The sequence below is a fragment of the Crinia signifera genome, chromosome 19 (genome assembly GCF_055691185.1).
Source record: "Crinia signifera chromosome 19, ASM5569118v1, whole genome shotgun sequence".
Lineage (NCBI taxonomy): Eukaryota > Metazoa > Chordata > Amphibia > Anura > Myobatrachidae > Crinia > Crinia signifera.
In genome coordinates, this window is record NC_139226.1 from 18,945,175 (window position 1) to 18,968,007 (window position 22,833).

The following is a 22,833-nucleotide window of genomic DNA, read 5'->3' on the forward strand; positions in this document are numbered from 1 at the left end:
TATTTACAAACGTTCTTGGTGCAATCCAATACTCCTGGAATACTGACCGTCAATGTAGACCTCTTCAGAGGAAGAACTCCCAACTCTGTTGTGTGCGATACAAGAGTAGATTCCATTATTCTCTTCAGTTCTGTTTACCAGCAGGGTCTGTCCTGTTTCAGTTGGTAGCAAAGATTTATCATTCATCCAGCTGTAGTGAGTCACGTTCGGTCTGCTTCTCAGGAACTCACACCTCAGCTCAGTGACTCCGTCTCTGGGTTCTGATCGAATAATGTGAACTTTGATCGGAGCATCTGCAGAACAGAAGAGTTGGCCATAACAAGGTACATGGAGCATAACTGGCGTGCTTGCTATCTCCTACAGTATAACGTAGATTGTTCTGTGACATATAGGGCGGGATGTATTAACATACATCGCCGCCCTTTGCCTCACCCCCGCCACGATGCTAGCATATACGTACTAACATATGCGGCTAGCATTGTGGTGCGGTGATGGAGGCCCCCACGATACCTGTGATGTGGTGTGCGGGAGGTCTCCGTTACCTCCAGGGCTATGCGGCAGTACCCGGCGTCTCCTCCCCCCCTGCACCCGGTGCACGAATCGCAGGAGGGGGTCACGGAGGTCCGCAAATTGCAGGAGGGGGGTTGCGGAGGGTGCACCATTAATCGCGGGAGGGGGGGCGCGGGGGTGCAGTGAATCCTGGGAGGGGGGGCGCGCGGGTGTGTGTGTGGTGGTGCTGTGATTCGTGGGAGGGGGGGCTGCGAATTGCGGGAGGGGGGTTGTGGGGGTCAGCATATCGCGGGAGGGGGGTTGCAGGGGGGGCGTGAATGGCGGGAGGGTGGGGGGTTGCGGGGGGTCCGTGAATCACGGGAGGGGGGGCGCAGGGGGCCCGCGATTCGTGGGGGGCGCGGGGGTGTGTGTGTGTGTCACCTGGTGGCTGTGGACTAATGGTGGATGGTGGGCATGTACTGTAGCCCTGGCTGGGCGGGGGGAGGTGATGTCAAGGGGGTTGTGGTGTGTATCACACTGGTTGTTTCCCTGCTGTGTTTATTCAAGGGTTGCTGACTTTCTGGCTGCCATCTATGGGATAGAGCAGTTAGCTCAGCAAATCAGGGGATGGGGCCAGTGGGCATAATGTGGATAGAGGGTGGGGTGTTGCACACTTTAGGAGGCTGTACAGGTGACTTGGTACTTGCAATAGCGTCATAATGGCCATACCTCTACTGCACAAAGCCGATATTACAGGATTGCATCATCTGGTCCCCTTAGACTACCCACCCACCTTTCCCGGGGGGGGGGGGGGGGAGCGGAGATTTATCCTTCATCCAGCTGTAGTGAGTCACGTTCGGTCTGCTCCTCAGGAACTCACACCCCAGCTCAGTGACTCCGTCTCTGGGTTCTGATCGAATAATGTGAACTTTGATCGGAGCATCTGCAGAACAGAAGAGTTGGCCAGAACAAGGTGCATGGGGCATAACTGGCGTGCTTGCTATCTCCTACAGTATAACGTAGCTTGTTCTGTGACATATAGGGCGGGATGTATAACATACATCGCCGCCCTTTGCCGCGCCCCCGCCACGATGCTAGCATATACATACTAACATATGCGGCTAGCATTGTGGTGCGGTGACGGAGGCCCCCGCGATACCTGTAATGTGGTGTGTGTGGGGTCTCTGTCACCTCCAGGGCTATGCGGAAGTACCTGGCATCTCCTCCCCCCCTGCACCCGGAAGGACATCCTCGGCTGTGACATGCTTCTGGAGGAGGAGGAGCAGCACGGAGGACGTGGAGGGGGGGGGGGGTAGGAGATTGTGACAGATGGCGGGCAGCAGGCGGTGATAGAAGCCCATAGGCTTCTATAGGGTATCACCACCCAAATGTGGTGATCCCCTGCCCTGCGATGATGCGACGGTTGGGTATTAGTACATTTGAAAATGCAGTAAAACAGGAGTTTTACCGCATATTCGTCTTAGTACATCCAGCCCATAACATGATCAATAACCTAGTACAGTTAGTTGGCTAAAAAAGAGGATGCAATATTAGTAGAAAAACATTGGAATCGGCAGAACAATTGTAGAATACTGTTGCGTTAAGTAATTACATTATTTATTAATTAATAAACAATGAGCAGAATGAAGGGAGTCACTTTTTGGTGAACCAATATTTTACATGTCAATGTTCATATCTTAGGTGTGTTGGGGCATTGAAAGTGTATGGAGGGGTTAGGAGCCCAGTTACTCGGGATCCAGATGTGCACAGTATATTCAGTTTTTTTTTTTTGGGGGGGGGGGGGGAGGTGCCTGGCTACAACTATAATGAATTGATATTGCTCTGTGGCATCCTTAGGAGTAGACTGGAGTAACATATGAGGACTAGAAGCCTCTATCAGTGATGGAGAAGACCTTGCTGCTGTGACACTGAGTTCAGCTGCTGTGCGTGGGAATGCTAATGTGATACAAGGGTAAAAGATGCCTCTGCCATCATCTGTGATCCAAGTACTCTGCTGATTGATGCAGCATCGGATTAACAACGCAACCATCGGCCAGTTACACAGGAATCAGCGGTCGAACCAGGGGAACGAACGGCTTTGGTGAGTTTCACACTCGACAAGCCATTTTCTTGAGTAGGGGAGGGAAGGGGGTGGCACAGTACTTTATGGGCGGCTTTATAAAAATGCGTGGCGTTCCCCTGCACATGCAGGCATGACGGTGCCTTATCGGAGTGGGCTGCTGACGTGAATACATAGTAACATACAGTAGTAATTAATCCTGAAAAAAGACGTTAGTCCATCGAGTTCAACCTATCTAACTTGTAACTACTGACTTGAGTAAGTCATATCTATAGGATTCACTAATACTGTATATTCACAACATAGGAAATTAAAAAACAACAATAGCTTAAAAAAGGCTAAAAAGAGGCCTATATTAAAAATATTATTATTGTGTACATTAAATCAGAGAACTATACATTTCAATACATCATGTAAGTGCTGATTTTGTATACGTACATTGCACAGGAATCTTTGTTAGCGCTGACTCTCCGATACCCACGGCATTTATTGCAGCACAGGAATAGGGCTCCGTGTCCCATGTCATGTTCCTCACTATAAATGATTGTGTTCGGACATGTAAGTTAGTTTTATTCTCCCCTTTGTACCATTCATATTCAGATACGGCCGGGTTAGAATCGCTGCTTTCACATGTTAAATACGCATCGCCTCCTGATATAAGTATAGTTCTGAATGTGACAGTCACGTCTCTCGGTCGAACTGTGAACAGAAAAACATTTTAAATAAAGTTATTCTAAAAAACACCTTACACTGCAACAATGTCATTATTATAGTAAGGAAGTGACCAAACTAGCCTCACATTATGGGCAAATTCACCCCGTCCCGATGTTTGGGGGTCTGTGCAAGAGTGTATAGCAGAACCCTGCAACATAAATCTTTGGCGATTTACATAATTGTGAGCATTCGTTGCGGAGAGGGAGGGACGGGGGTGATAACCCAGCGTTTTATGGGCGTCCCCATCATCGTAGATGTGCGGCCAGAATAAAATAAAAGTAAAAGCTTATTTTTATCTATGAAGGGGAAGAAAAATCTTACAATGGTGAGCAACTATCGGATGTTTTTTTTCTTTGGTTAGGCCGCATGCAGGGGGATGCGGATGGCGCCATTATGCAGCTTGACGAGCGGAATCAGGCCAATCAAAATATCATTTTTACATAGCTCATTTTCAATCAATAATAATTATACTGTTTTTTTTGTCAGTCACTTGGTCACTGAAAAATGCAATAATGTGACTGAATTTATGAAAATTAAATGGAACACAAAATGATGTAGATAGGATTTGAGGGGATTGGTTTGAAATCCCGACAAGAGGGGCCGTGGATCGCGCCCCCCCCCCCCCCCTTGCAGTCTCGCTACGCTCAGCACACTAATTTATTCTCCCTCTATGGGTGTCGTGGACACGCACAGAGGGACAAAGTGCCGGGATTTCGGCCGTCGGGATTCCGACCGCTGGGATTTCAACCGCGGGGATTTCAACTGCATCCCAATTTGAGGCACGTGAAGCGTAATCCCCATTAAGGGCAGGTATTGGGAGATACCCAACTAAATGTTCAATTGGAGAAATGATAATAAAAAATTTCATTTTTTTGATCTACAGTTCTATTTCCAAATTAGCAGTTGCCCAAAACGCAAAAAATATTTTTTTTAAACCTTTATATACTGTACAGTATATAGTTAGTGATGGTATGGCAATGTAATAATTAAATATGAAAAACATTTAAACATTTCAGATATATGTTAAAGAGTGAGATGAAAAAAATATATATATATGTATTGAAATAAATGGGTCCATTCATTTCAGTAGGGATTCCTATGGAAAAACGGAACTTGTGACTTATCTGGGCGCCCAATGTTGAAATTGTATGCCAGTACCCTAAGCATGCGATTTGATGCGATTTGACGTGATTTCCCTTGAAATTCCCTTGAAGAGAAAATCGCGTTGCATTGTATGCTATTGTATTGAATGTGATGCGATTTGATGTGATTTGATGCGATTTTAATATGTACAGGCACCCATATGCCTGTTTCATATGTGAAATGGCCCCCCAGACCCCATTTTTAATTGTATACCCACCCTGATGGTTAAATGATTATATAGTGTCCTATAGTGTCCTACCGCTACCGAGCCCGAAGCGTGGCGAGCGCAGCGAGCCCCACGAGGGGACGTGGATACCTTCACAGCTATACGCGTCCCCTCGCGGGCTTCACAGGTATCCGCGTCCCCATGCGGGGCTCGCTGCGCTCGCCACGCTTCGGGCTCCGTGGCTCGCTGCGCTCGCCACACTATATAAAAACAACTCCGCGCCGACGTGGATAGTTTGGGGGACGCGTACGGCCGCCCCTCGCGGGCTCGCTGTGCTCGCCACGCTTCGGGTTGGCATTGATAGTGGGATGGCGTTAACAAAGGGGGGCATTTAGCCATCAGGGTAGCTATACAATTAAAAATGGGGTCTGGGGGGCCATTTCACATATGAAGCAGGCATCTGGGTGCCTTCACATATTAAAATCGTGGCAAATCGCATCGCATACAATCAGATTGCATGCGATGCGATTTGACACGATTTTTAGCAGGCATCTAGGTGCCTTTACATATAAAAAAATCGTGTCAAATCGCATCGCATACAATCAGATTGCATGCGATGCGATTTGACACGATTTTTAGGTGCGATGAAGAAAATCGGGCACCCAGATAAGTCACAAGTACCGGAAAAACTGCTAACCCCATAAAAATGAATATGATGCCCCCCATACACGGTCCGTTAATCGGATCCGTTGTATGCTTAAACAGCACACATCGGATTGGATCGCATCCCTAGTGCATGCAGTGTGCATGCACTGCGATCCGATCCGATGTATAGCTAGTACAAAATGTGCAGCACATACTTTTTGTACCGTACTATGTGATGCGCGGGAGCGCGCATCGCATTGTACAAAACGGAGCCATACACAACGGACCGTGTATGGGCTCCTTAAAAATGTTTATGGAGTTCCTCATTTCTAGCCAAATGGATAGTTCTGGAATATTTATGGATGCACTGCTGTAGATGTCAGGTATACAGTAGTACATATAATCCCACACATTGTTGTGGCTCCTTGACTTGATAAACCACACCCACTTCCCCTTAGTAAATATACAGTACTCCCTTGTGTTTAAAAGGCAATTATCTTGATTTATCAATACAATACGTACATTTGATGTTCAATGTTTTCTCTGGTTGGAATCTGTATCCATTAGGATAGGTGGTTGTGCATCGAATCTCCGTCCTATCGTCCACATGTGAAGGAATATAAGTAAGTACTGATATTTCTCTCCGGAGCCTTCCAGACAATGGTACTGAGTAACTTTTGGTCTGTCCAGGTTTGTTCCACTGCATAGATGGTTGGCTGTCGTCTCCCGAGAACTCTGCTTGGCATTGGATAATGGTGGCTATTCCTTCTGTCATATCTTCAGACATGATAACTTCAGGATCTCCGATGTAATCTGAAAAATATTTGGTTTCATCCCCTCTCCACCAAAACTATTTGATCAAAATTACTTAGTGGAACATTCCTTTATTTACTTTACTTTATTTCATTATTAGAACATGTAAAATTAAATGTTCATGTTATACAGGTTTAAGTGAAGCAGTTTTAGTTCCTTATCTTCTGTACAAAATACCTTAAAAGGAATCACATACACTGGATAGGATGAATTCTTGGGGTGAGAGTTAATGGGATGCGATTTTTAGAAAGGTTCTAAAGTCAGACATTATTGCATTGTTCAAAATGGCATGTTTTTGGAAGAGTTCAACTATTTAAAGACATGCACATTTGCACCAAAAAAAATGCAATATGGTGCGATTTTACAAGGCACAAAAAGCGTAGGGGTCCCCTGTATTTCTGAAACCAGCCCCGGACCCTTGGACCGGTCCTGGTTCCAAATATATATGGGGGACAAAAAACTGGGGGTCCCCCATATTTTTGAACCAGATCCGGCTCAATGAGCCCGGGGCTGGTTATGCTCAGGAGGGGGGACCCCTTGCCATTTTCATTTCCATTTTAACTTTTACACATTTTTTTTTAAAACAGAACCATGCACAGATCTCAATGCTCTGTGCATGAATCTGTCAAATTCGTTAGTCAGAACCTGGTCCATTTTATTTCTTTTTGAGTTTTTTAGTAACGGTTTCCCAAAATCGCATCTCATTAAATTTGAGAGTTTTATACTTTATCGTGGGAAAACATCTGGATGGAATTTAAGTGTGACCAAAAATTGCCAGTTCAGAATGTGCGAATTCGCAGAAAAAAGTGCAATTTTTAGCAAACAATTTAACAAAAATAATTGCAGGATTTGGTTGGATCAATTTGGGCAAATATGACAATGTAAAATAATTGTGAAAAAGTCTTGCATAAAAAATAAAGAATTATACAATTACAATATAAAATATATAAAATAAAATCACACTTCCATAATTAAAGCATTAAAGCAAGGTTATTATCAGAATGCAGCTGATAATGGGTGTGGCTGATTGTCTGTATGACTCTTTTCTGAGTAATACATGCAACCCGGCATTTTGACTGCTGGGTGCAGCCTGCACCTTTCACACTTACAGCAGCAAATTACCGGTTGAAGCAGTTCTACCTGGTAATTTGCTGAAAAACCCAGGTTTTTCTTATGTCTGAAAGGGTCAAATCAGGTAGTAAATCCCAGTCCTCAACCCAGATAAAAAGAAAGGTTTTAACACCCGGGTTGACCCTTTCAGAAATACCAAAATCCTGGGGTGATGCGCATTCATGTGCAAAAACCTGTGATTTTGGAGTATGTCTGAAAGGGGTAATGCTTAAGGCAGATTGCTGGGGTAGTGTTAATGAGCTACCTCGGTCAGGACTGCGAGACGGGGATTGAGGTGTGTGCCGGCATCTGTCTTTTGTCTGTGCCACTCAGTCACGTGTGTTACGGCAGCTGTCCCCATAGTGAAACTTGGGTCCAATCACTAGCACACTGCAGATGGCTTCCTGCGGTTTAGGTGTCGGTAGGACGCCGCCCCAGCTGGACCGCTGATAGCCGTTTGCTTCACCATCAGACTGCTGTATTCACCATCCACATCCTCAGCCCGCGCTATCCTCTCACCTCAAGTGCTTTGGCATCTGTCTTCTGCTGTGGCGCCTCCTCGTCTGCCTACTTGCCTTCCGGGTCATGTGACCTTGCTCCGGTACACTTGCTGATCTTAGCAGAGTTGGTAAATACGGCCAGATTGTGAAATTAAACTACTTGATATGGGTATGGTTTAAAACAGGTATGGGGAACCTTCAACCCTCCAGATGTTGTTAAACTACACATCCCACAATAGCTAGAGGGCCGAAGGTTCCCCATCCCTGGTTTAAAACATATATATGTCATATATGTCATATATATATATATGTCAGAGCTCAGCCACTGAAGCAATATCTATGGATTTATATTAATGGATTTAAAATGGCAGAAGTGCCCCCTTGACAGCAGGAGCCCAGTGGCAGATGACTCCATTGCCTCCCAGAGTTCTGCCTCTGGGTCCAACAGTAAGATCAAAGGTCACAATATTCCAAAACTAGCCTGCTTGACTACTAATATATAACCCATATTGTTTAATTCTAAAAGCCAATATTTCCCTATTTACTGTATGCCTGAAATTTGAAAGTCCAGTGTTGTAAGTAGCAAAACATAGCTTGCTTTTAGTAGCCAATGTTTAGTAAATACATCCCTATAAATGGATCATTCATCATTTATTTTAATGTACCCACTTCATGTAAATGAGAATTTGGAAAGAAAATCATTGATTCATAGGGGGAAACTTACTAAGATGGCAGTTCTATGTCACATAAGAGGTTGCTATGGGCAACAATACAGATACTATCTATTATATTCTAGAAGGTGCAAAACAAATAAGAAGTAGATTCTAATTGTTGCCCATGTGACATAGAACCCCGATCTTAATAAATTTCCCCATAGATTATAGGGTTGAGACAAACAGCATTGTCCCTTTTTGTTGATTTATAGTGAGTAAGACTGTTTTGTGAATGGGTTGGAAATCAGCAGTTAGTGTAGGTTCCACAAAGTGCAGGATGAGACCATTGATCAATGGGCAAAGATATTTTATCCATGATTGTGGGTGATCAATAATTGAAAATATTTAAAAAAAAAAAAAAGTAGATTACAAACCTTTGCAGAAATATTTGAGTGGTCGTTATGTCATTAGAACATGTTCCCATCCATGTATTGGGGCATATTTACTAAGCAGCAGATTTTCAAAAGTTCTGGCTGCTGAAATTAAAAATTAGTATTAAGAGTATAACGCTCCTGTTTTGCAGGTGAGATTATTGCTGATTGTTTTATCGCTCATTCAGAACCGTCAGGAAGCAGTGGTTGGGGAGAGCTTCCACGGTATTCAGTCATTAGGTCGACAGTAAAAAGGTTGACCATTTTTGGTCAAAAGTCAAAAGCTCGACGCATTAAAGTTGTCAACATGCCCTACGTTGACATGGTCAATACGTTGGCATGGAAAAAGTTGACATGGGAATGGTTGATATGAAAAAGGGTTGAAATTTGTTTTTCATGATTTTATTATTTAAACGACTTGTTCATTCTTTCCCATCCCTTTGGGGAGAATACAATAGTGTGCCGAGTGCAGAGAGCCTGGCGAGGGGACGAGGAACACTTATACAGTGTCCATGTTGACCTTTGTTGACATAGACACCAAAAAACATGAAAAAATCTTGTCAGACTTTTCCCAAGTCAACCTTTTTCATGTCCACATTTTGCTTGCGTTGACCTTTTGACCATTTCAACCTTATGCATATTGACCTTTTCATGAGTTGACCTTTTGACTTTCAGCCAATAGTGGTTGATCTTTTGACTGTTGACCTTGTTCCTGTCGACCTAATAAACCACACCCACTTCCTCTTACTAAATATACAGTACTCCATTGTTTTTAAAAGGCAATTATCTTAATTTATCCATAAAATACGTACTTTTGATGTACAACGTTTTCTCTGCTTGGTAACTCAATCCATTAGGATAGGTGGCTGTGCATCGAATATTTGTCATGTAGTCCGAATATGAAGGAATATAAGTAAATTCTGATACTTCTCTCCATTTTCCACCATTTAATAGAACTGACCATGTTTTAAGCTGTCCAGGTTTGCTCCATCGTAGAGTTGGGGGGCTGCTTTCACACGTGTGCTCTGCAGAGCATTGGATAGGGGTGGCTATTCCTTCTATCATATCTCCAAACTCGATAATCTTAGGATTTTCTGGGTGATCTAAGATATATCATTATATATATATATAAAAATGTTATTTTAGATTACACCCCCTCCCCACCAAAAATATTTGATCAAAATTACTTAGTGAAGCACTACTGTTTTTCAACTTTACATTTTTATTGATTTTCATTAGTTAACTGTGAAAATGGGGAAGGGTACAGAAATAAAGGAGGGGGGAGGGAAAGTAATAGAGCAATGGGGGATACATAGGCCCTTATTCTGGTTGGTGCGGCCAGAGCCGCACACGGGGCTCCGGCCGCACAAACCAATCCCCGCCCACCCTACGGATCGCCACGGCCGTCCGTACACGGACGGCTGGCGATCCGCATAAAAATGGTGGAGGCGTACGCCTCCACCATGGTGGGAGCTGCCCCCTGCATTCGATGGTCGTCGACCATCGAAGGCAGGTCCGCACGCCCCGGCAGCTCCCGCAAGCTGAGACCACACGGACAATCGTCCGTGTGGTAGCTTGTATGGGGGCTGAAAGCTGACATCCGGCGACGTCAGCTTTCCGCCCCCATGAGTTGCGTCATGCCCTCATTACCATGCATACGCCCCGCGTTTGCATGGGAACGCCCATGAAACGCGGGGCGTACACATAGGGAAATGAGGGCATGAAGCCTCTCACGCCCCTATACGCCCCCTTTGCGGCGGACGAAATACGTCTGCGGCGAAGGGGGCTGCACATGCGCAGATTGACCTCTGCGCATGTGCAGAGTAAAAACATCGGCGGTACGGCCGCACGCGGGCCGTACCGCTCGAATCTGAATAAGGGCCATAGTTGGTACATATCCGGTGATAGAGTAATTAAGACAGTCAATTCAGTCGTAGACCTAACTAAGTCCCTTATTCTGGTTGGTGCGGTAATGTCCGCGTGCGTTCGTGCCGCCGATGTTTTGTATCTGCGCATGTGCAGAGGCGTCTCTGCGCATGTGCGAACGGGACGCATGGCCATATTCCGCATGAAATGTGTACACTACGAAGAGGGGGTGGAGAGGGGCGTGAAGGGCTGTTTGGGCTCATTACCATATGTTTACACCCCGCGTTTCATGGGCGTTCCCATGCAAACGCTGAGCGTACGTATGGTAATGCGGCCGTGACGCACGTGTAGGGGGCGGACATATGACATTGCCGGATGTCAGCTGCCCGCCCAGATCCTTGCTTTTGCACAGAGAAATGCCTGTGTGGTCTGAGGTTGCGGTCTTGCATTCGATGTTCTGCGACCATCGAATGATGGGGGAGGTTCCAAGAGATGAAGGAGGTGTATCCGTAAGAAATTCACTCGTGCTCCGTGCGGTCAGCGGATTACTGCATTCGGACGGAGTGAGCGATCCGTACGAAAGGCGGGGTTTAGGACGCACGGTCCTGCCCGCATATATTTGGCTCCGGCTGCACCGACCAGAATAAGGCCCTAAGTCTCCAGTACGTGCATTCCTAAAAGAAAATAACTCTAGGAGGTCACAGAAGGGATCCTCCAGAGATTTGGTGGGATCTACATTGCGCCAACTGATAATTTATAATTCGCTCAAGAATCCATTTTTTCCATAGTGGATGATGAGTAAGAGAAGCTAATGGGATATTCTGTTGTTTCAAATTGATAGTTGGAGTGGACTGCGTTCAGTATTTCTGTCAACTGAGGGATGGTGGAGGTACGCCAGTTGCGTGCCAGAAATCGTTTAAAATTTGGCTAAGTACATATATGTCTGAAGGGGGGATGTTTTGTGGGAATAAATGTAGAATGGCCATTTTTGGGTGTGGGTGAATTATACATTGTGAAATAGAAGATATTAATTGAAACACGTGTTTCCATAATTTGGACAACAATGGGGATGCCCAAAATATGTGATTGATCATCCCAATTCCCTGACAGTCTCTCCAGCATGCTCTCGATAGATCTGGCCATATCCTTTGGAGCAAAACCGGCATCAGATAAAGCCTATGGATGAATTTGAACTGCTGTTCAATATGTGATATGCATTTAGAGCTGCCACAATTAACCTGAAACTGCATCCATTCGTCGTCTGTCACTGTACATCCCATGTCTATCTCCCACTTTCCCAATGCGGGAAATTTAGGCTGTTTGTCTGGAGTCACTAGAGTTGAGTACCATCTAGAAATAGCACCCTTCTTGTTTGATTTATTTAGTTGAGCTACCACTGATCTAGGCATTGGTCGCAGGGTAGCTAGGGAGGGGGAGGAACAGTGTAGCCAGTGTCTCAACTGGAGGTACTTATAGAAGTCCCTCCTTTGAATTGAGAACTTAGCTTGAATTTGTGAGAATGACATCAGTTCTCCCGCATGTATCATGTCCCCCAGCTGGTGGATATTCGTCCACGAGAGAAAGGACAGATTGGGAATCAAGTATGTTAGGCTTTCCAGTGAGAGGTCTGAGGAGGGAAAAGGCCACGCGTTCGATCTAGAATGGAATAGATGCCATGCTTTACAAATGGAGTGTACTGTAATCGGTTCCTATCTTTAGGGGGTAATTTTAATAGGGCTAATAATGGGAAGTCGGAGAGGAAGCCCTGTTCAATTATCACCCAGGGCTTTGGGTCGGTGCCCAAGTCCCAGGCTCCCAAGGAGGACAAGAGAGATTCTATTTGATATGCTTGTATATCAGGGAAGGCTAAGCCCCCCAGGGACCTAGGGAGAGACATCGTCGTGCGGGCCAACCTTGTTTTTTTCCCTTTCCATACAGAGGATGTAAATAGTTTGTTAAATTTAGCTATGAGGGTGTCTGGAAGGATGATGGGGATTTTCCTAAATAGATATAACAACTTGGGGAGTTATACTATTTTAATAGCGCCAATCTGACCTATCCATGAGACATGTTGCATCATTCATTCTTGTGTTAGTTGTGAAAATGTGGTTAATAGTTGGGGGTAATTGTAGGAGATGATCTCTTAGAGGGGATGTGTATGCCCAAATATTTAATACTGTTGGTTTGCCATGCATAGGAGTATTTAGCCTTTAGCCGATTTAGTAGGTTCAATTTGTAATAGATTATGAACGAATATTCCAGTAATACTCTATGTGTCTGTGTTAGGGACGATGTAGGATTAGTAAGGCTCAACAAAATGTCATCCGTAAAAAGGCATATTTTGCATGAGGTGTCATATAATACAGGTCCAGTAATTGAGGGGGTAGATCTGATGGTCGCAGCCAGGGGTTTTATTGCTAAGGCAAAGACCAGAGGAAACAGGGGGCACCCCTGGTGTGTGCCATTTGTAATTCTAAAGGGGTCTGAGAGCAATCAATTGATTAGCACTCAAGCAGATGGGTTAGAATATAATGCCATGATGGAGGAGAGGGCCCTACCTGTGATACCAAATTTAAGCAAAACAGCCCGTAAGTATCGCCAGTGAAGTCTGTCGAACGCCTTCTCTACATCCAGCAAAAGTAAAAGCAGGGGTTCGGAGGAAGCAGAGAATGCGTCGAGCACATCAATCACCCTCCTAGTATTGTCAGGGGCCTGTTGGCTGCCCACAAAGCCCACCTGGTCTTTGTGAACTAGGGACGGGAGGAGTGGCGCCAATCTATTAGATACAAGTTTGGCATACATTTTATATCTCAATTTAGCAATGTGATTGGGCGGTAGTTAGCCAAAATCGAGGTTTTTTTTTCCTGGTTTGGGGTAGGTTGAGGAGTCGCGGGGTCATCACGTAGGTTGTATAGGGATGAGTAGTAAGTAGCAAAAGCATTTGCCATGTCTAGTGGGTCGGATACCTTTACTCCCTTTAACGTCACCACCCCTTTAATTCGTTCCTGGGCTGTTTTACTTCTAAGCTTCCTGGCAAGCATCCTACCCGCCTTGTTTCCCTGTACATAAAATTTCTGTTTTAGTTTAAACATAGTTTTGTGGATTTTAAGTAATTATTTATAAATCTTCTTGTCTGTGGGGCACTGTTTAAGGCTATATTCTAAATCCACTAGCCTTGACTCAATGTCTTTTCTCTGTTTGTTAAGTTTAATTCGGAATCTGGCGGCAGCTTGTATAAAGGAGCCCCTAATGACTGCTTTTAGGGTACACCAGTATTTGAAGACATTCGTGTCCTCAGGGGCTTTTGTTTCTAAATATAATTGAATATCTTTCTGGATAGATTCTTTAATGTCGGGGTCTTTTAGAAGGTATTCGTTAAGGCGCCATTGTCTGGTGTAAGTTTTAGGGTCATTACAGGACCAATGCAGAGATAAGGCTGAATGATCTGTCCAGGAGATGGAGATTATACTAGATTTCTGGATGTGCTGCAGTGTCCATTTATCTGACAATGCTAGATCTATCCGTGAGTGTGATCTATGGACGGGGGAGTAGAAGGTGTAATCCCTACAAGAAGGTTTTTTTTCCCTCCATATATCATTAGATCATGTTCATCTCACCTCCGACCTTTTCATACCCCCACTATTTTAGATAGTGTGGCAAGCGCAGTGAGCCACCGAGCCCGAAGCGTGGCGAGCGGACGCAGAATACATGTAAAGTAATATGCGGCCACTCGCCACACTTCGGGCTGGCTGTGCTCACCACACCATATAAATTCAGCTCCACGCTGACGTGGATAGTGGGGGTATGAAAAGGTCAGAGGATGCGTACCGCTGCCGCTCGCCACGCTTTGGGTTCACGTTCAAAGTGGGGGTGGCGTGGGGGTGCATTTAACATTGTAAGCACCCATTAGGGTGCTTATACAATTTTAAATCGTATTTTGGGGACATTTAACATTGAATAAACCCATTAGGGGGTTTATACAATTTAAAATTGCATCGCGTCGCATACGGGCGATGCAATGAAAAAAATGCCATGCGACTGAATATCGTGGGTGCCGTGCTATGAAACAAGTACCGATTCATGTACCTGAGTTCAAATCCTGTACCCATTCAAATCTTACAAACCGTTGGGAAAAGAAACAAGGAGCTATACTATAGTAGATATTAAATATATTTCTAATGAAATTATCCATTTTGTAGTGAGGATTAACTGGATAGGTAATAACCTTTGTGTTCGTACCTTTCTATTGATAAATTCAGGTATTTTTAGCATATGTTGCTTAGTATACAGTATGTAGGATGTGAAACCTACTGTAAATAGCTTTCTTGCTTTGTGGCTGTCATAGAAAGACGTTAGATAACAACATAAAATTCCCAGTTTTTACTTCCCAAATTTCCAAAAACATTCACCACTTCAGCCCATAGTTTCAGGTACAGTAGCCCATCTATAAATGTAAGCCTACAAGAAATGTACTAAAGCTTCTAAAAATATATAAGTGGTAGTGTTGCCCTCAGCAAATAGTAAGAATCTAACTATCATTTCTTAAATTGCATCATAAAATGATAGACATAATCTAATTGGTTGCTTTTTACAATATTTAAAAATAAATATTTACCTGTGACATAAAGGTGAACGTACCAACCGTACAGGGGAAATCCATAGGTACTGGGATAATAGTCACCTTCATCTTCTCTTCTCACCCCGTCTATCCTCAGAGTGCAGCTTCTTTCAGGTACCAACGAGGTCCGGCCTATGTAGTCATGTCTTACTGATGGAGGATGTGTTCCGTTAGAAATCCCTATACAATCATGGGGATTATATAAGCACCATCCAGTATTATATTGCGTAGGAAGTAAGTTATTGCAGGGGATCTCCACGCAGGAACCAAGCAGAGCAGTCATCTCCCATCTCTGACAAAAAAAACCTGACTGGAGTCCTGGAAGGTAGATGTATATGTCCATTAGATTTATCCTATGATATTTGCATCAATATTTTTCAACATGAATTAAAATTACCTTGGAAAAGGGTGAGGAGGAAAATCTTTGTAACACTCATTTTCCACGATGATTTTTAATAACGGACACGGGCCGGTTGGACTAGATACATAACCTGTAAGTATAAAATAGAATAATTTGCACAGTTAATTTAGCAATCATGAAATTGGTGACACAAGGGGGCGCTGAGGGTGTGTGTGTAGGGTTACCACCTTCCGCCCTGGATTACTCCATACAGTCAGGTAATTAAGACCGGAGTCCGGAGAAGTGGCGTTCTCGGACTACACAGTGGGGGTCATTCTGGTTCATTTGCTCCCTCGCGTGTTCAGAGTGATGTTTTTTTTTCTGAGCATGCGCAAAATGATTTATGCGCATGTGAAGGGTCCCTGGGCAAATGGACTCGGTGACTTGCATAGGCACCGATCCGTTCACAGGGACCCATGCGGACCGGGGGTGTGGGGCAGCAGAGTCACGTATCGCCCATGGGAATTCCCAGTGTTTCATGGAGTCCCACTGAAAACACTGGGCATTCCAATGGAATAGCTGGCTGGAGGAGGTGTGCTGGGGGCGGGCGGCTGATGTTACATGACGTCAGCCGCCGCCCTGTCTTCGGCCGGGAGCCTGCAAATATAAGTCAGTCTCCATTGACTTATATTTGCGTGCCCTGGAGAAATCATTTGATGGTCGGCGACCATCAAATGATTTAACATGAGAGGGGATGTGTCTTCATGACACATTCTCATGCATGGTTGTGAGAAGATACGGCAGCTGAGGGGGGCGAGGATTTGGCGGGCGGCGGTGCAAGCTTTGCAGCTTACCAAGTCAACCAGAATCAGGGCCAATGTCCAGGAATAGTAGCTGCCTATTGCTGGACATGTATAGTGCGGGAACACCACCCCTCCAGACTTCGGACGCTGGTCTTAATTACCGGACTGTCCAGAATAATCCCGGACGGGTGGTTACTGTAGGCGTGTGCCACCACTGGATATCACCCACCGATTGATGACACCAAATTGCCATGGAGTGCCTGTCACAGTTTAGGTGCCAGCACTGCAGCTACAACAGTCTCTTGGGGCAACTGACATCTCCCCAACCCCCAGGGTTTTGCAAATGCAGAGCTCCGCCCCTCCATGAAGCCACTCCCCCTTTACCCAGCGTTATCGTTTATGGTGTCACAGGGAGAAGTGATGCCTCTGAGTCAATGGCTATATTTGGAAATCCGTCTGTTGTTTTCTTTAATTCTAATGTGCTCATTGTAATGGGAGCAACTGGTAACTATATATCGGCACCATGTGCTAACAATGCGAAAAACCTTCATCTACTGTATTTCATAAGATGAGTAAAGAGAGCAATGGTATAACTCAAGCCAATGCTGTCTGTAAATGGCTATTTCTCTCTTTAGAGAAGAGCTACAGTAGCTGTCGGTCACCTAATTCTGGATTATGACAAAGTTTAAAATTCTCAACGTGTTTAACAGTGCCCCATGCATGTGGCTGGATCCAGGGGCGGAACTACCATTGGTGCAGCAGGTGCAGTGTCCCAAAGGCCCTGAAGACTAATGGTGCGTACACGCGGAAAGATTTGGCAAAAGATCTGGCCGTTCCCGACGGATTGAATCGACCAATCGCTCAAATCGTTCCGTGTGTATGAACGATATATCGGACAATGCGCGTACCCGCTGGACGTTGCATGCAGAAAGATCAGCGACCAATCGTTAGCGATGTGTACCAATCGTTTCATGTGTATGCACTATGAATGATTTGGTAAGGCTGCTTGACTGGCTCCCTCTCCCTCCACCATCATTAAAGATCAATCATTCATGTGTCATCGATTGCTCAATCGTTCTTCATTTGACACCAAATCGTTTGTGCAGGAGTTCAGAAGAAATTGTTAAAGACATTAAATCGTTGCCCAAATCTATCCGTGTGTATGCACCTTAAGGAGCCCACTGCTGCCCCTGTCATCCACTGCTTCTTCCTATTCACACTATGACATCCCTCCGCTAAAAATGCCAGTGTCTCTTACATTTGTTATATAAATTAAAATATTTTTTTTTTTTTTTTAAATATCATATTTCCTATATCAGGTAAACATTAAAGGTCATTTATTTATTTTCAATTTCTTATATAGCGCAGCATATTCCGTTGCGTTTTACATTGTGAAGAATACAAATCTTTACTAGGCAATTTTCACACCTACTTTAAAACTTTACTTGGCTCTGAAAGGGATACTCATTAGGTTGTAATGATTTGGAGATTTAGTTGAGGTTCCCCCAAATACCACTTTTCTTCTGGTGACTTTACAGGAATGCTACACAGAAGTTGTAGCGGAAAGTTAGAGGATTTAAATGACCCACCCCCTTCAGATTTTAACCGGAACTTTATAAACCTTAATCACAGGTGATAAACAAAAATGATTTATCTTAAAGAAATTAATCAGCAGATTTTCCACAAAGAAACAGGTACAGTAAGTTCATTCAACATTCACATGGAGCCGGTCCTAACTTTGCAGGGGCTGGCGTTTCTACCGCCAGCCCCCGCCAGCCGCCAGCCGCCAGCCGTTCGAAGGGGGTGTGCGCATGGGACAGAGTTCCCCCCGGGTCCCCGCCCCCTCGCCACCCCATTATGATTCCTACCCCCCCTTCCCGCACCCCCCTAACCCTACCGGTCTCCCTGAAGAGGAGATGGGCAGGACCTGCCGTCCAGCCACCGAGAGACTGGGACGCATGTGCGCGGGATACGCACATGCGTCCCAGTCTGTTGGAGTCACTCTCCGCCGGCTCTCACCAGCGGGGACAGTCTGGCGAGAGCCAGGCAAGGAAAAGAGGGGCTCCATCTGTATAATTTATCATCAATGCAATTCTTAAGTAAAATTTGAACTTATTAGGCTGCAGGGGGTAAGGTTATGCTGCCATGGGGGCAATGGATAGATATGCTTATCGGGAACACAAAGATGGGACAACAGTCTCCCTCACTCATAAAATATCAAATAGTTTCCTTCCAGGGCCAGATGTTCTAAGCCCCAAAAAATGATAAAATGGAGAGTAATAAAGGGAGTCATTCAAACCTGATTGCACGACCATAAATTCGTAGCAGCCAGCGTGCAGTTAAGACGCCGCACCGCTAGAATGATATCCAGCCTTGCGAATGAATGTGATCACTGTGCAAATGGATGTGTATGGTTACATATTCACGTGCAGCCGTGCGGATATGTCCAAAACCCATCGTAACAGGCTCACTATCGCATGATATTTACCAGCGGCGCAACTACATTTTGGGCTCCCCCCCGCCCAGTCACTCACCCGCCCCTCCGCCCGCCGCACCAACCCCCGCAGTCTTACCTAGGTTCAGTACGCGCTGGTCCCGGCTCCCTTCTTCTGCTATGAGGACCACCACAAAATGTCCGCCCCCATACAGCAGACAGTTTCAGAGAACTGTGTGCTATATGGGGGCGGCCATTTTGTGGTGGTCCTCAGCAGAAGAAGGGAGCCGGGACCAGCGCATACTGAACACAGGTAAAGACTGGTGATGGGGGGGTTTGCGGGGGTTGGTGCGGCGGGCGGCGGGGTGTAACGTAACTATAGCACTGCAGCCCCCGGCGCCCGCACATGCATAGCGCCCCCCCCCCGCGGTCACGGGGGCTGCAGTGCTATAGTTACGCCACTGATATTTACACTGGTCATCGCAGGCTCAGAGTAGCCAGGGACTTACTCAGCGGTGCGATGGAATAAGGCAAGTCCGGCCTGGAGATGATGTCACACACCCTCCCCTAACACACTCAGGCACGCCTAGCGGTTTCCATAATACTCCCACTATGGATCCAGTTTCACCCCCACACGCCCACTTCCTGTCTATCAACTTGCGGAGGGTGAGCGAATAGAAATAGTATCAGGACATCATCTCTGCACGGAGTCGCGTCTGCATACTGTGATCCATACGCGTGCGCAGTGTATGCAAATTTGCAATCATGCAATTACCGTGTCTAATTTAGGCCCTAAGTACCAGCCAATCAGTTACAGACTGCATTTGAAAAATGAGTTAGGAGCTGATTGGTTGGTAGTTTACCTCTCTCCACTTTATCCTTGCTAAGGCTTAGTCCATCTGGCACCCAGTCACCTCCTGAACTGTCCCGATGTCTCAAAGTTCTCGTTAATGTTGAGGATGTATAGATGACAGGTGTTAGGTTTGCATTGAAGAAATACTTACATGTTCAGCGTCTGCCGATGTTGGATTCCAGAAATAAAAATCTAAAGCTAAATGTAATTATTTTATAGAGAAGTGGGCTGTCCCTTTCATTTCCTTCAGTTCCTCTTTTGTAAATAGTGCTGACTTAAAGAAAAAATAACTAAAATGTCATTTTAGGCGTCTTCCGAGTCCCTTCCCATATTAGGAATTAGGCGAAATTTTCCGAGTGTTGAAATAGTTTTTTTAACATTTAACATTTATTATTATTTTTTGTTTCGAAGGAGTCACAATGATACCCTACATGACATTATTACCATTCTTTATATAGCACTAGCATACTGGTGAACTTTATAATAGTATACAGTAGTTGTGTGGTATGCAGGGATTAAAGTGAGGGGGAACGGGGTGGAAATGAGTGCCTCCACCTCTAATGGTGAAGGGGAACATTTTAACCTCCACATTGGCCCTATACAGTAATTCTCACAGAAAAGCCTTCTATTTTGCAGGGGATGCCAAAAACCCTGCCACTGCCCCTGTCTCTGCCTAATGGGGGGGGGGGGGGGGGGGGTTGTAAGGATATCAATTTGCCTATCCCAAGCATGTTTAAATTGTACTGCTGTATTTGCCTCTACCACCTCTGATGTGAGGCTATTCCACCTATCTACTACTATTTCTGGGAAGTAATTCCTCCTCAAATTTCCCCTGAATCTTTCTCCCTCTAGTTTCAATGCATGTCCTCATGTTCTGTGTACCGCCACCTTTCTACGCTGTATATTCCACATACTTATTGAACTTTAATGGGTAAACGGAACTTAGAATATTTTTTGTTTAGCAATTTCTGCTGCAGTCTGTAACCAAGCAGGAAATCTCTTTGTAGTAAAGCGGGCAGTGGTCTGATATTGACTGGTGAGCCAATCAGAGCTTGTGTATCGGCACCGCTCTAATTTGAGACAATTTAGAGCTTGTGTACCGTTAGTGCACAAGCTCTGTTAGCGCATAAGCTCCCTCCAGGATGCCTCTCTATGCGCAAATGTTCGGAAGCCACCAAAACGGGTTCTGCGCATGCGCAGTACCGCGGACCATACTGCGCATGCGCCGGAACCCAGGGACCCGATCAAGCCTCCGGGGGCTGCTGCAAAGGCAGCCCCCGGAGGCTTGGGCCTGTGCATGCGCAGTATATATGAAGACCCGTGTAGGGGACAGGGGTGCGCGCCTGTGCGGACTTCCGGGGGCGGCGGCGGTGGCTGGGGACAGGGACGGCAAGGGCAGTGGGAGGGCATTGCGGCAGCCCCCTCCTTTATAATGGTAAGAGCCGCCACTGTATATTATTATATATATAATCTTAACATATATCAATAAGGTCCATTCATTCAAATCAATTATGACGCAAGACTCAAATTATATAAATGTTATCCTTTATATACACATAATATCAAACACAAACAACATCATCAAACATAATGTTTATAATAATTGGCCTCCCAGCATTTTAATAGGAAGCAGTGTTCATTAATATGCAACAGCCGTAAGATTATGCAAAAACTGTTAGGTTAGTAAAATATGTATCAGCATATCGGTAATAGGAAATAGTTACGATACTTGATGCACTCCAAAAATAGATTGTATTTAGTAGATAGAAGGAGCCTTATATGCAGGTTTAAATGCTTGTAAGGGATGGTTGCCGCTCCAGTGATTAAGGACCAGGGGTAGAGTGGCGTCTAAGGTTGAGGTTAAAGTTCAGCATTCCCCACAAGCCGGCTGGGATGGGCTACAGCATCTGCAGACTGTGTATGTCGGTCGTCCAACTAACAGAAAGGTGTGATGCACATGTGCTCACCTGCACTTACCGAGAGAGCGTGTAGCGCAGGCTGGCTCATCTACAGGAAGGTGAAACACAGATCAGAGTTCAACTGTGGCGTCTGTGTGCTGGATGGTGGCAGTTGTCTGCTTATTTTTGAATTTGCAGCTCCTATTTCACTAACTTTTTATTTAATCCTTTAGCGCCTGGGACTTTGAGTTGTACCGGAATTACAGGCTGTAAAATAAAATTAGAAACATTTTATGTATTTATTTATTTATTTATTTACAGTGTCGTATATAGCGCAGCAGATTCCGTTTGCTCTTTACAATAGTAGACAGTGATAGAACAAACTGGGTAACAACAGACAGACTTGGAGGTAGGAGGGCCCTGCTGCAAGCTTACAATCTATAGGGATATAAGAGAAAACACAAGGACAGGCACCAGTAATAGCAGAGCTTGTAGGTCCAGAAGGGACGCTCAATAATACATAAGTGCCTCAGAGGGTTAAGCGTGTAGAACTTAAATATGATAGGCTTGCCTGAAGAGGTGAGTTTTCAGGGAACACTTGAAAGTTTGGAGGCTAGTGGAGAGTCTTATTGTGTGTTAAAGGGCATTCCATAGGATGGGAGCAGCCAGATGAAAGTCCGGTAATAGTGAATGGGAGCTGGTGATCCGTGCAGAAGGCAGACGCAGATTATGTGCAGAGCGGAGTGGCCAAGATGGGAGATGGGAAACATTGACCCATAACACAGTATGTTCGGAATCCCGACCCGAAGGGGGGGGTCCACGCCCCCCCCCCTTGTTGGCATTGCGTCGGTCGGGATTACGGCGTTGATATTTCAACCGCCGGGATTCTGACCGCCGGCATATCATACTGGATCCTATATAAGTCATGTATAACTGATATGACAGGATAAACTATAACTACAGTAGTTGTCAGATACTGGAAACATACACAGCCACTATGTACCTTGTACTTGTACTATTTTTCAACAATTATAGTGCTATTTATTTTCAATGTGCGATTGGCTTTCAGAAATATATTAGAGTGTAGCTCAACAAAAAATACAGACAATTGATCATATACCAAAATCAAAACAAAGCAGAATAATAAAAAAAATAAATAAAAAAAAAATAGAAACTAGAAAAACGGTCAACTTAGCCTCTGTCCGGCCTGGGATGATGAATCAAACCTGGGCTGGTGGAAAGAATATTGTTTGCAAACGATAACTCAGTTTATATCC

At 45.0% G+C, this 22,833-nt stretch overlaps 2 protein-coding genes across 5 annotated transcripts in view; both read right to left on the reverse strand.

The window, feature by feature from the left end:
- The window catches only part of LOC146042215 (B-cell receptor CD22-like), a 31,203-nt gene extending 11,336 nt beyond the window's left edge, over nt 1-19,867 (reverse strand). Inside the window, exons 1-7 of one of the 3 annotated variants that reach the window (XM_083162136.1) lie at nt 19,810-19,867; nt 15,626-15,719; nt 15,226-15,546; nt 9,557-9,847; nt 5,760-6,050; nt 3,008-3,268; nt 48-293 (exon numbers count right to left, since the gene is read on the reverse strand). In XM_083162136.1, the coding sequence (XP_083018262.1) occupies nt 48-293; nt 3,008-3,268; nt 5,760-6,050; nt 9,557-9,847; nt 15,226-15,546; nt 15,626-15,665 (1,450 nt within the window). In that variant the 5' untranslated portion in view covers nt 15,666-15,719; nt 19,810-19,867. The remainder of the gene's footprint in view (nt 1-47; nt 294-3,007; nt 3,269-5,759; nt 6,051-9,556; nt 9,848-15,225; nt 15,547-15,625; nt 15,720-19,809) is intronic. The other 2 variants (XM_083162138.1, XM_083162137.1) reach the window with 2 other exon arrangements.
- Nucleotides 19,868-21,271: 1,404 nt separating this feature from the next.
- LOC146042213 (B-cell receptor CD22-like) overlaps nt 21,272-22,833 on the reverse strand; it is a 38,549-nt gene continuing 36,987 nt past the window's right edge. For both annotated transcript variants that reach the window (XM_083162134.1, XM_083162135.1), the window contains exon 13: nt 21,272-21,823. In XM_083162134.1, the coding sequence (XP_083018260.1) occupies nt 21,758-21,823 (66 nt within the window). In that variant the 3' untranslated portion in view covers nt 21,272-21,757. The remainder of the gene's footprint in view (nt 21,824-22,833) is intronic.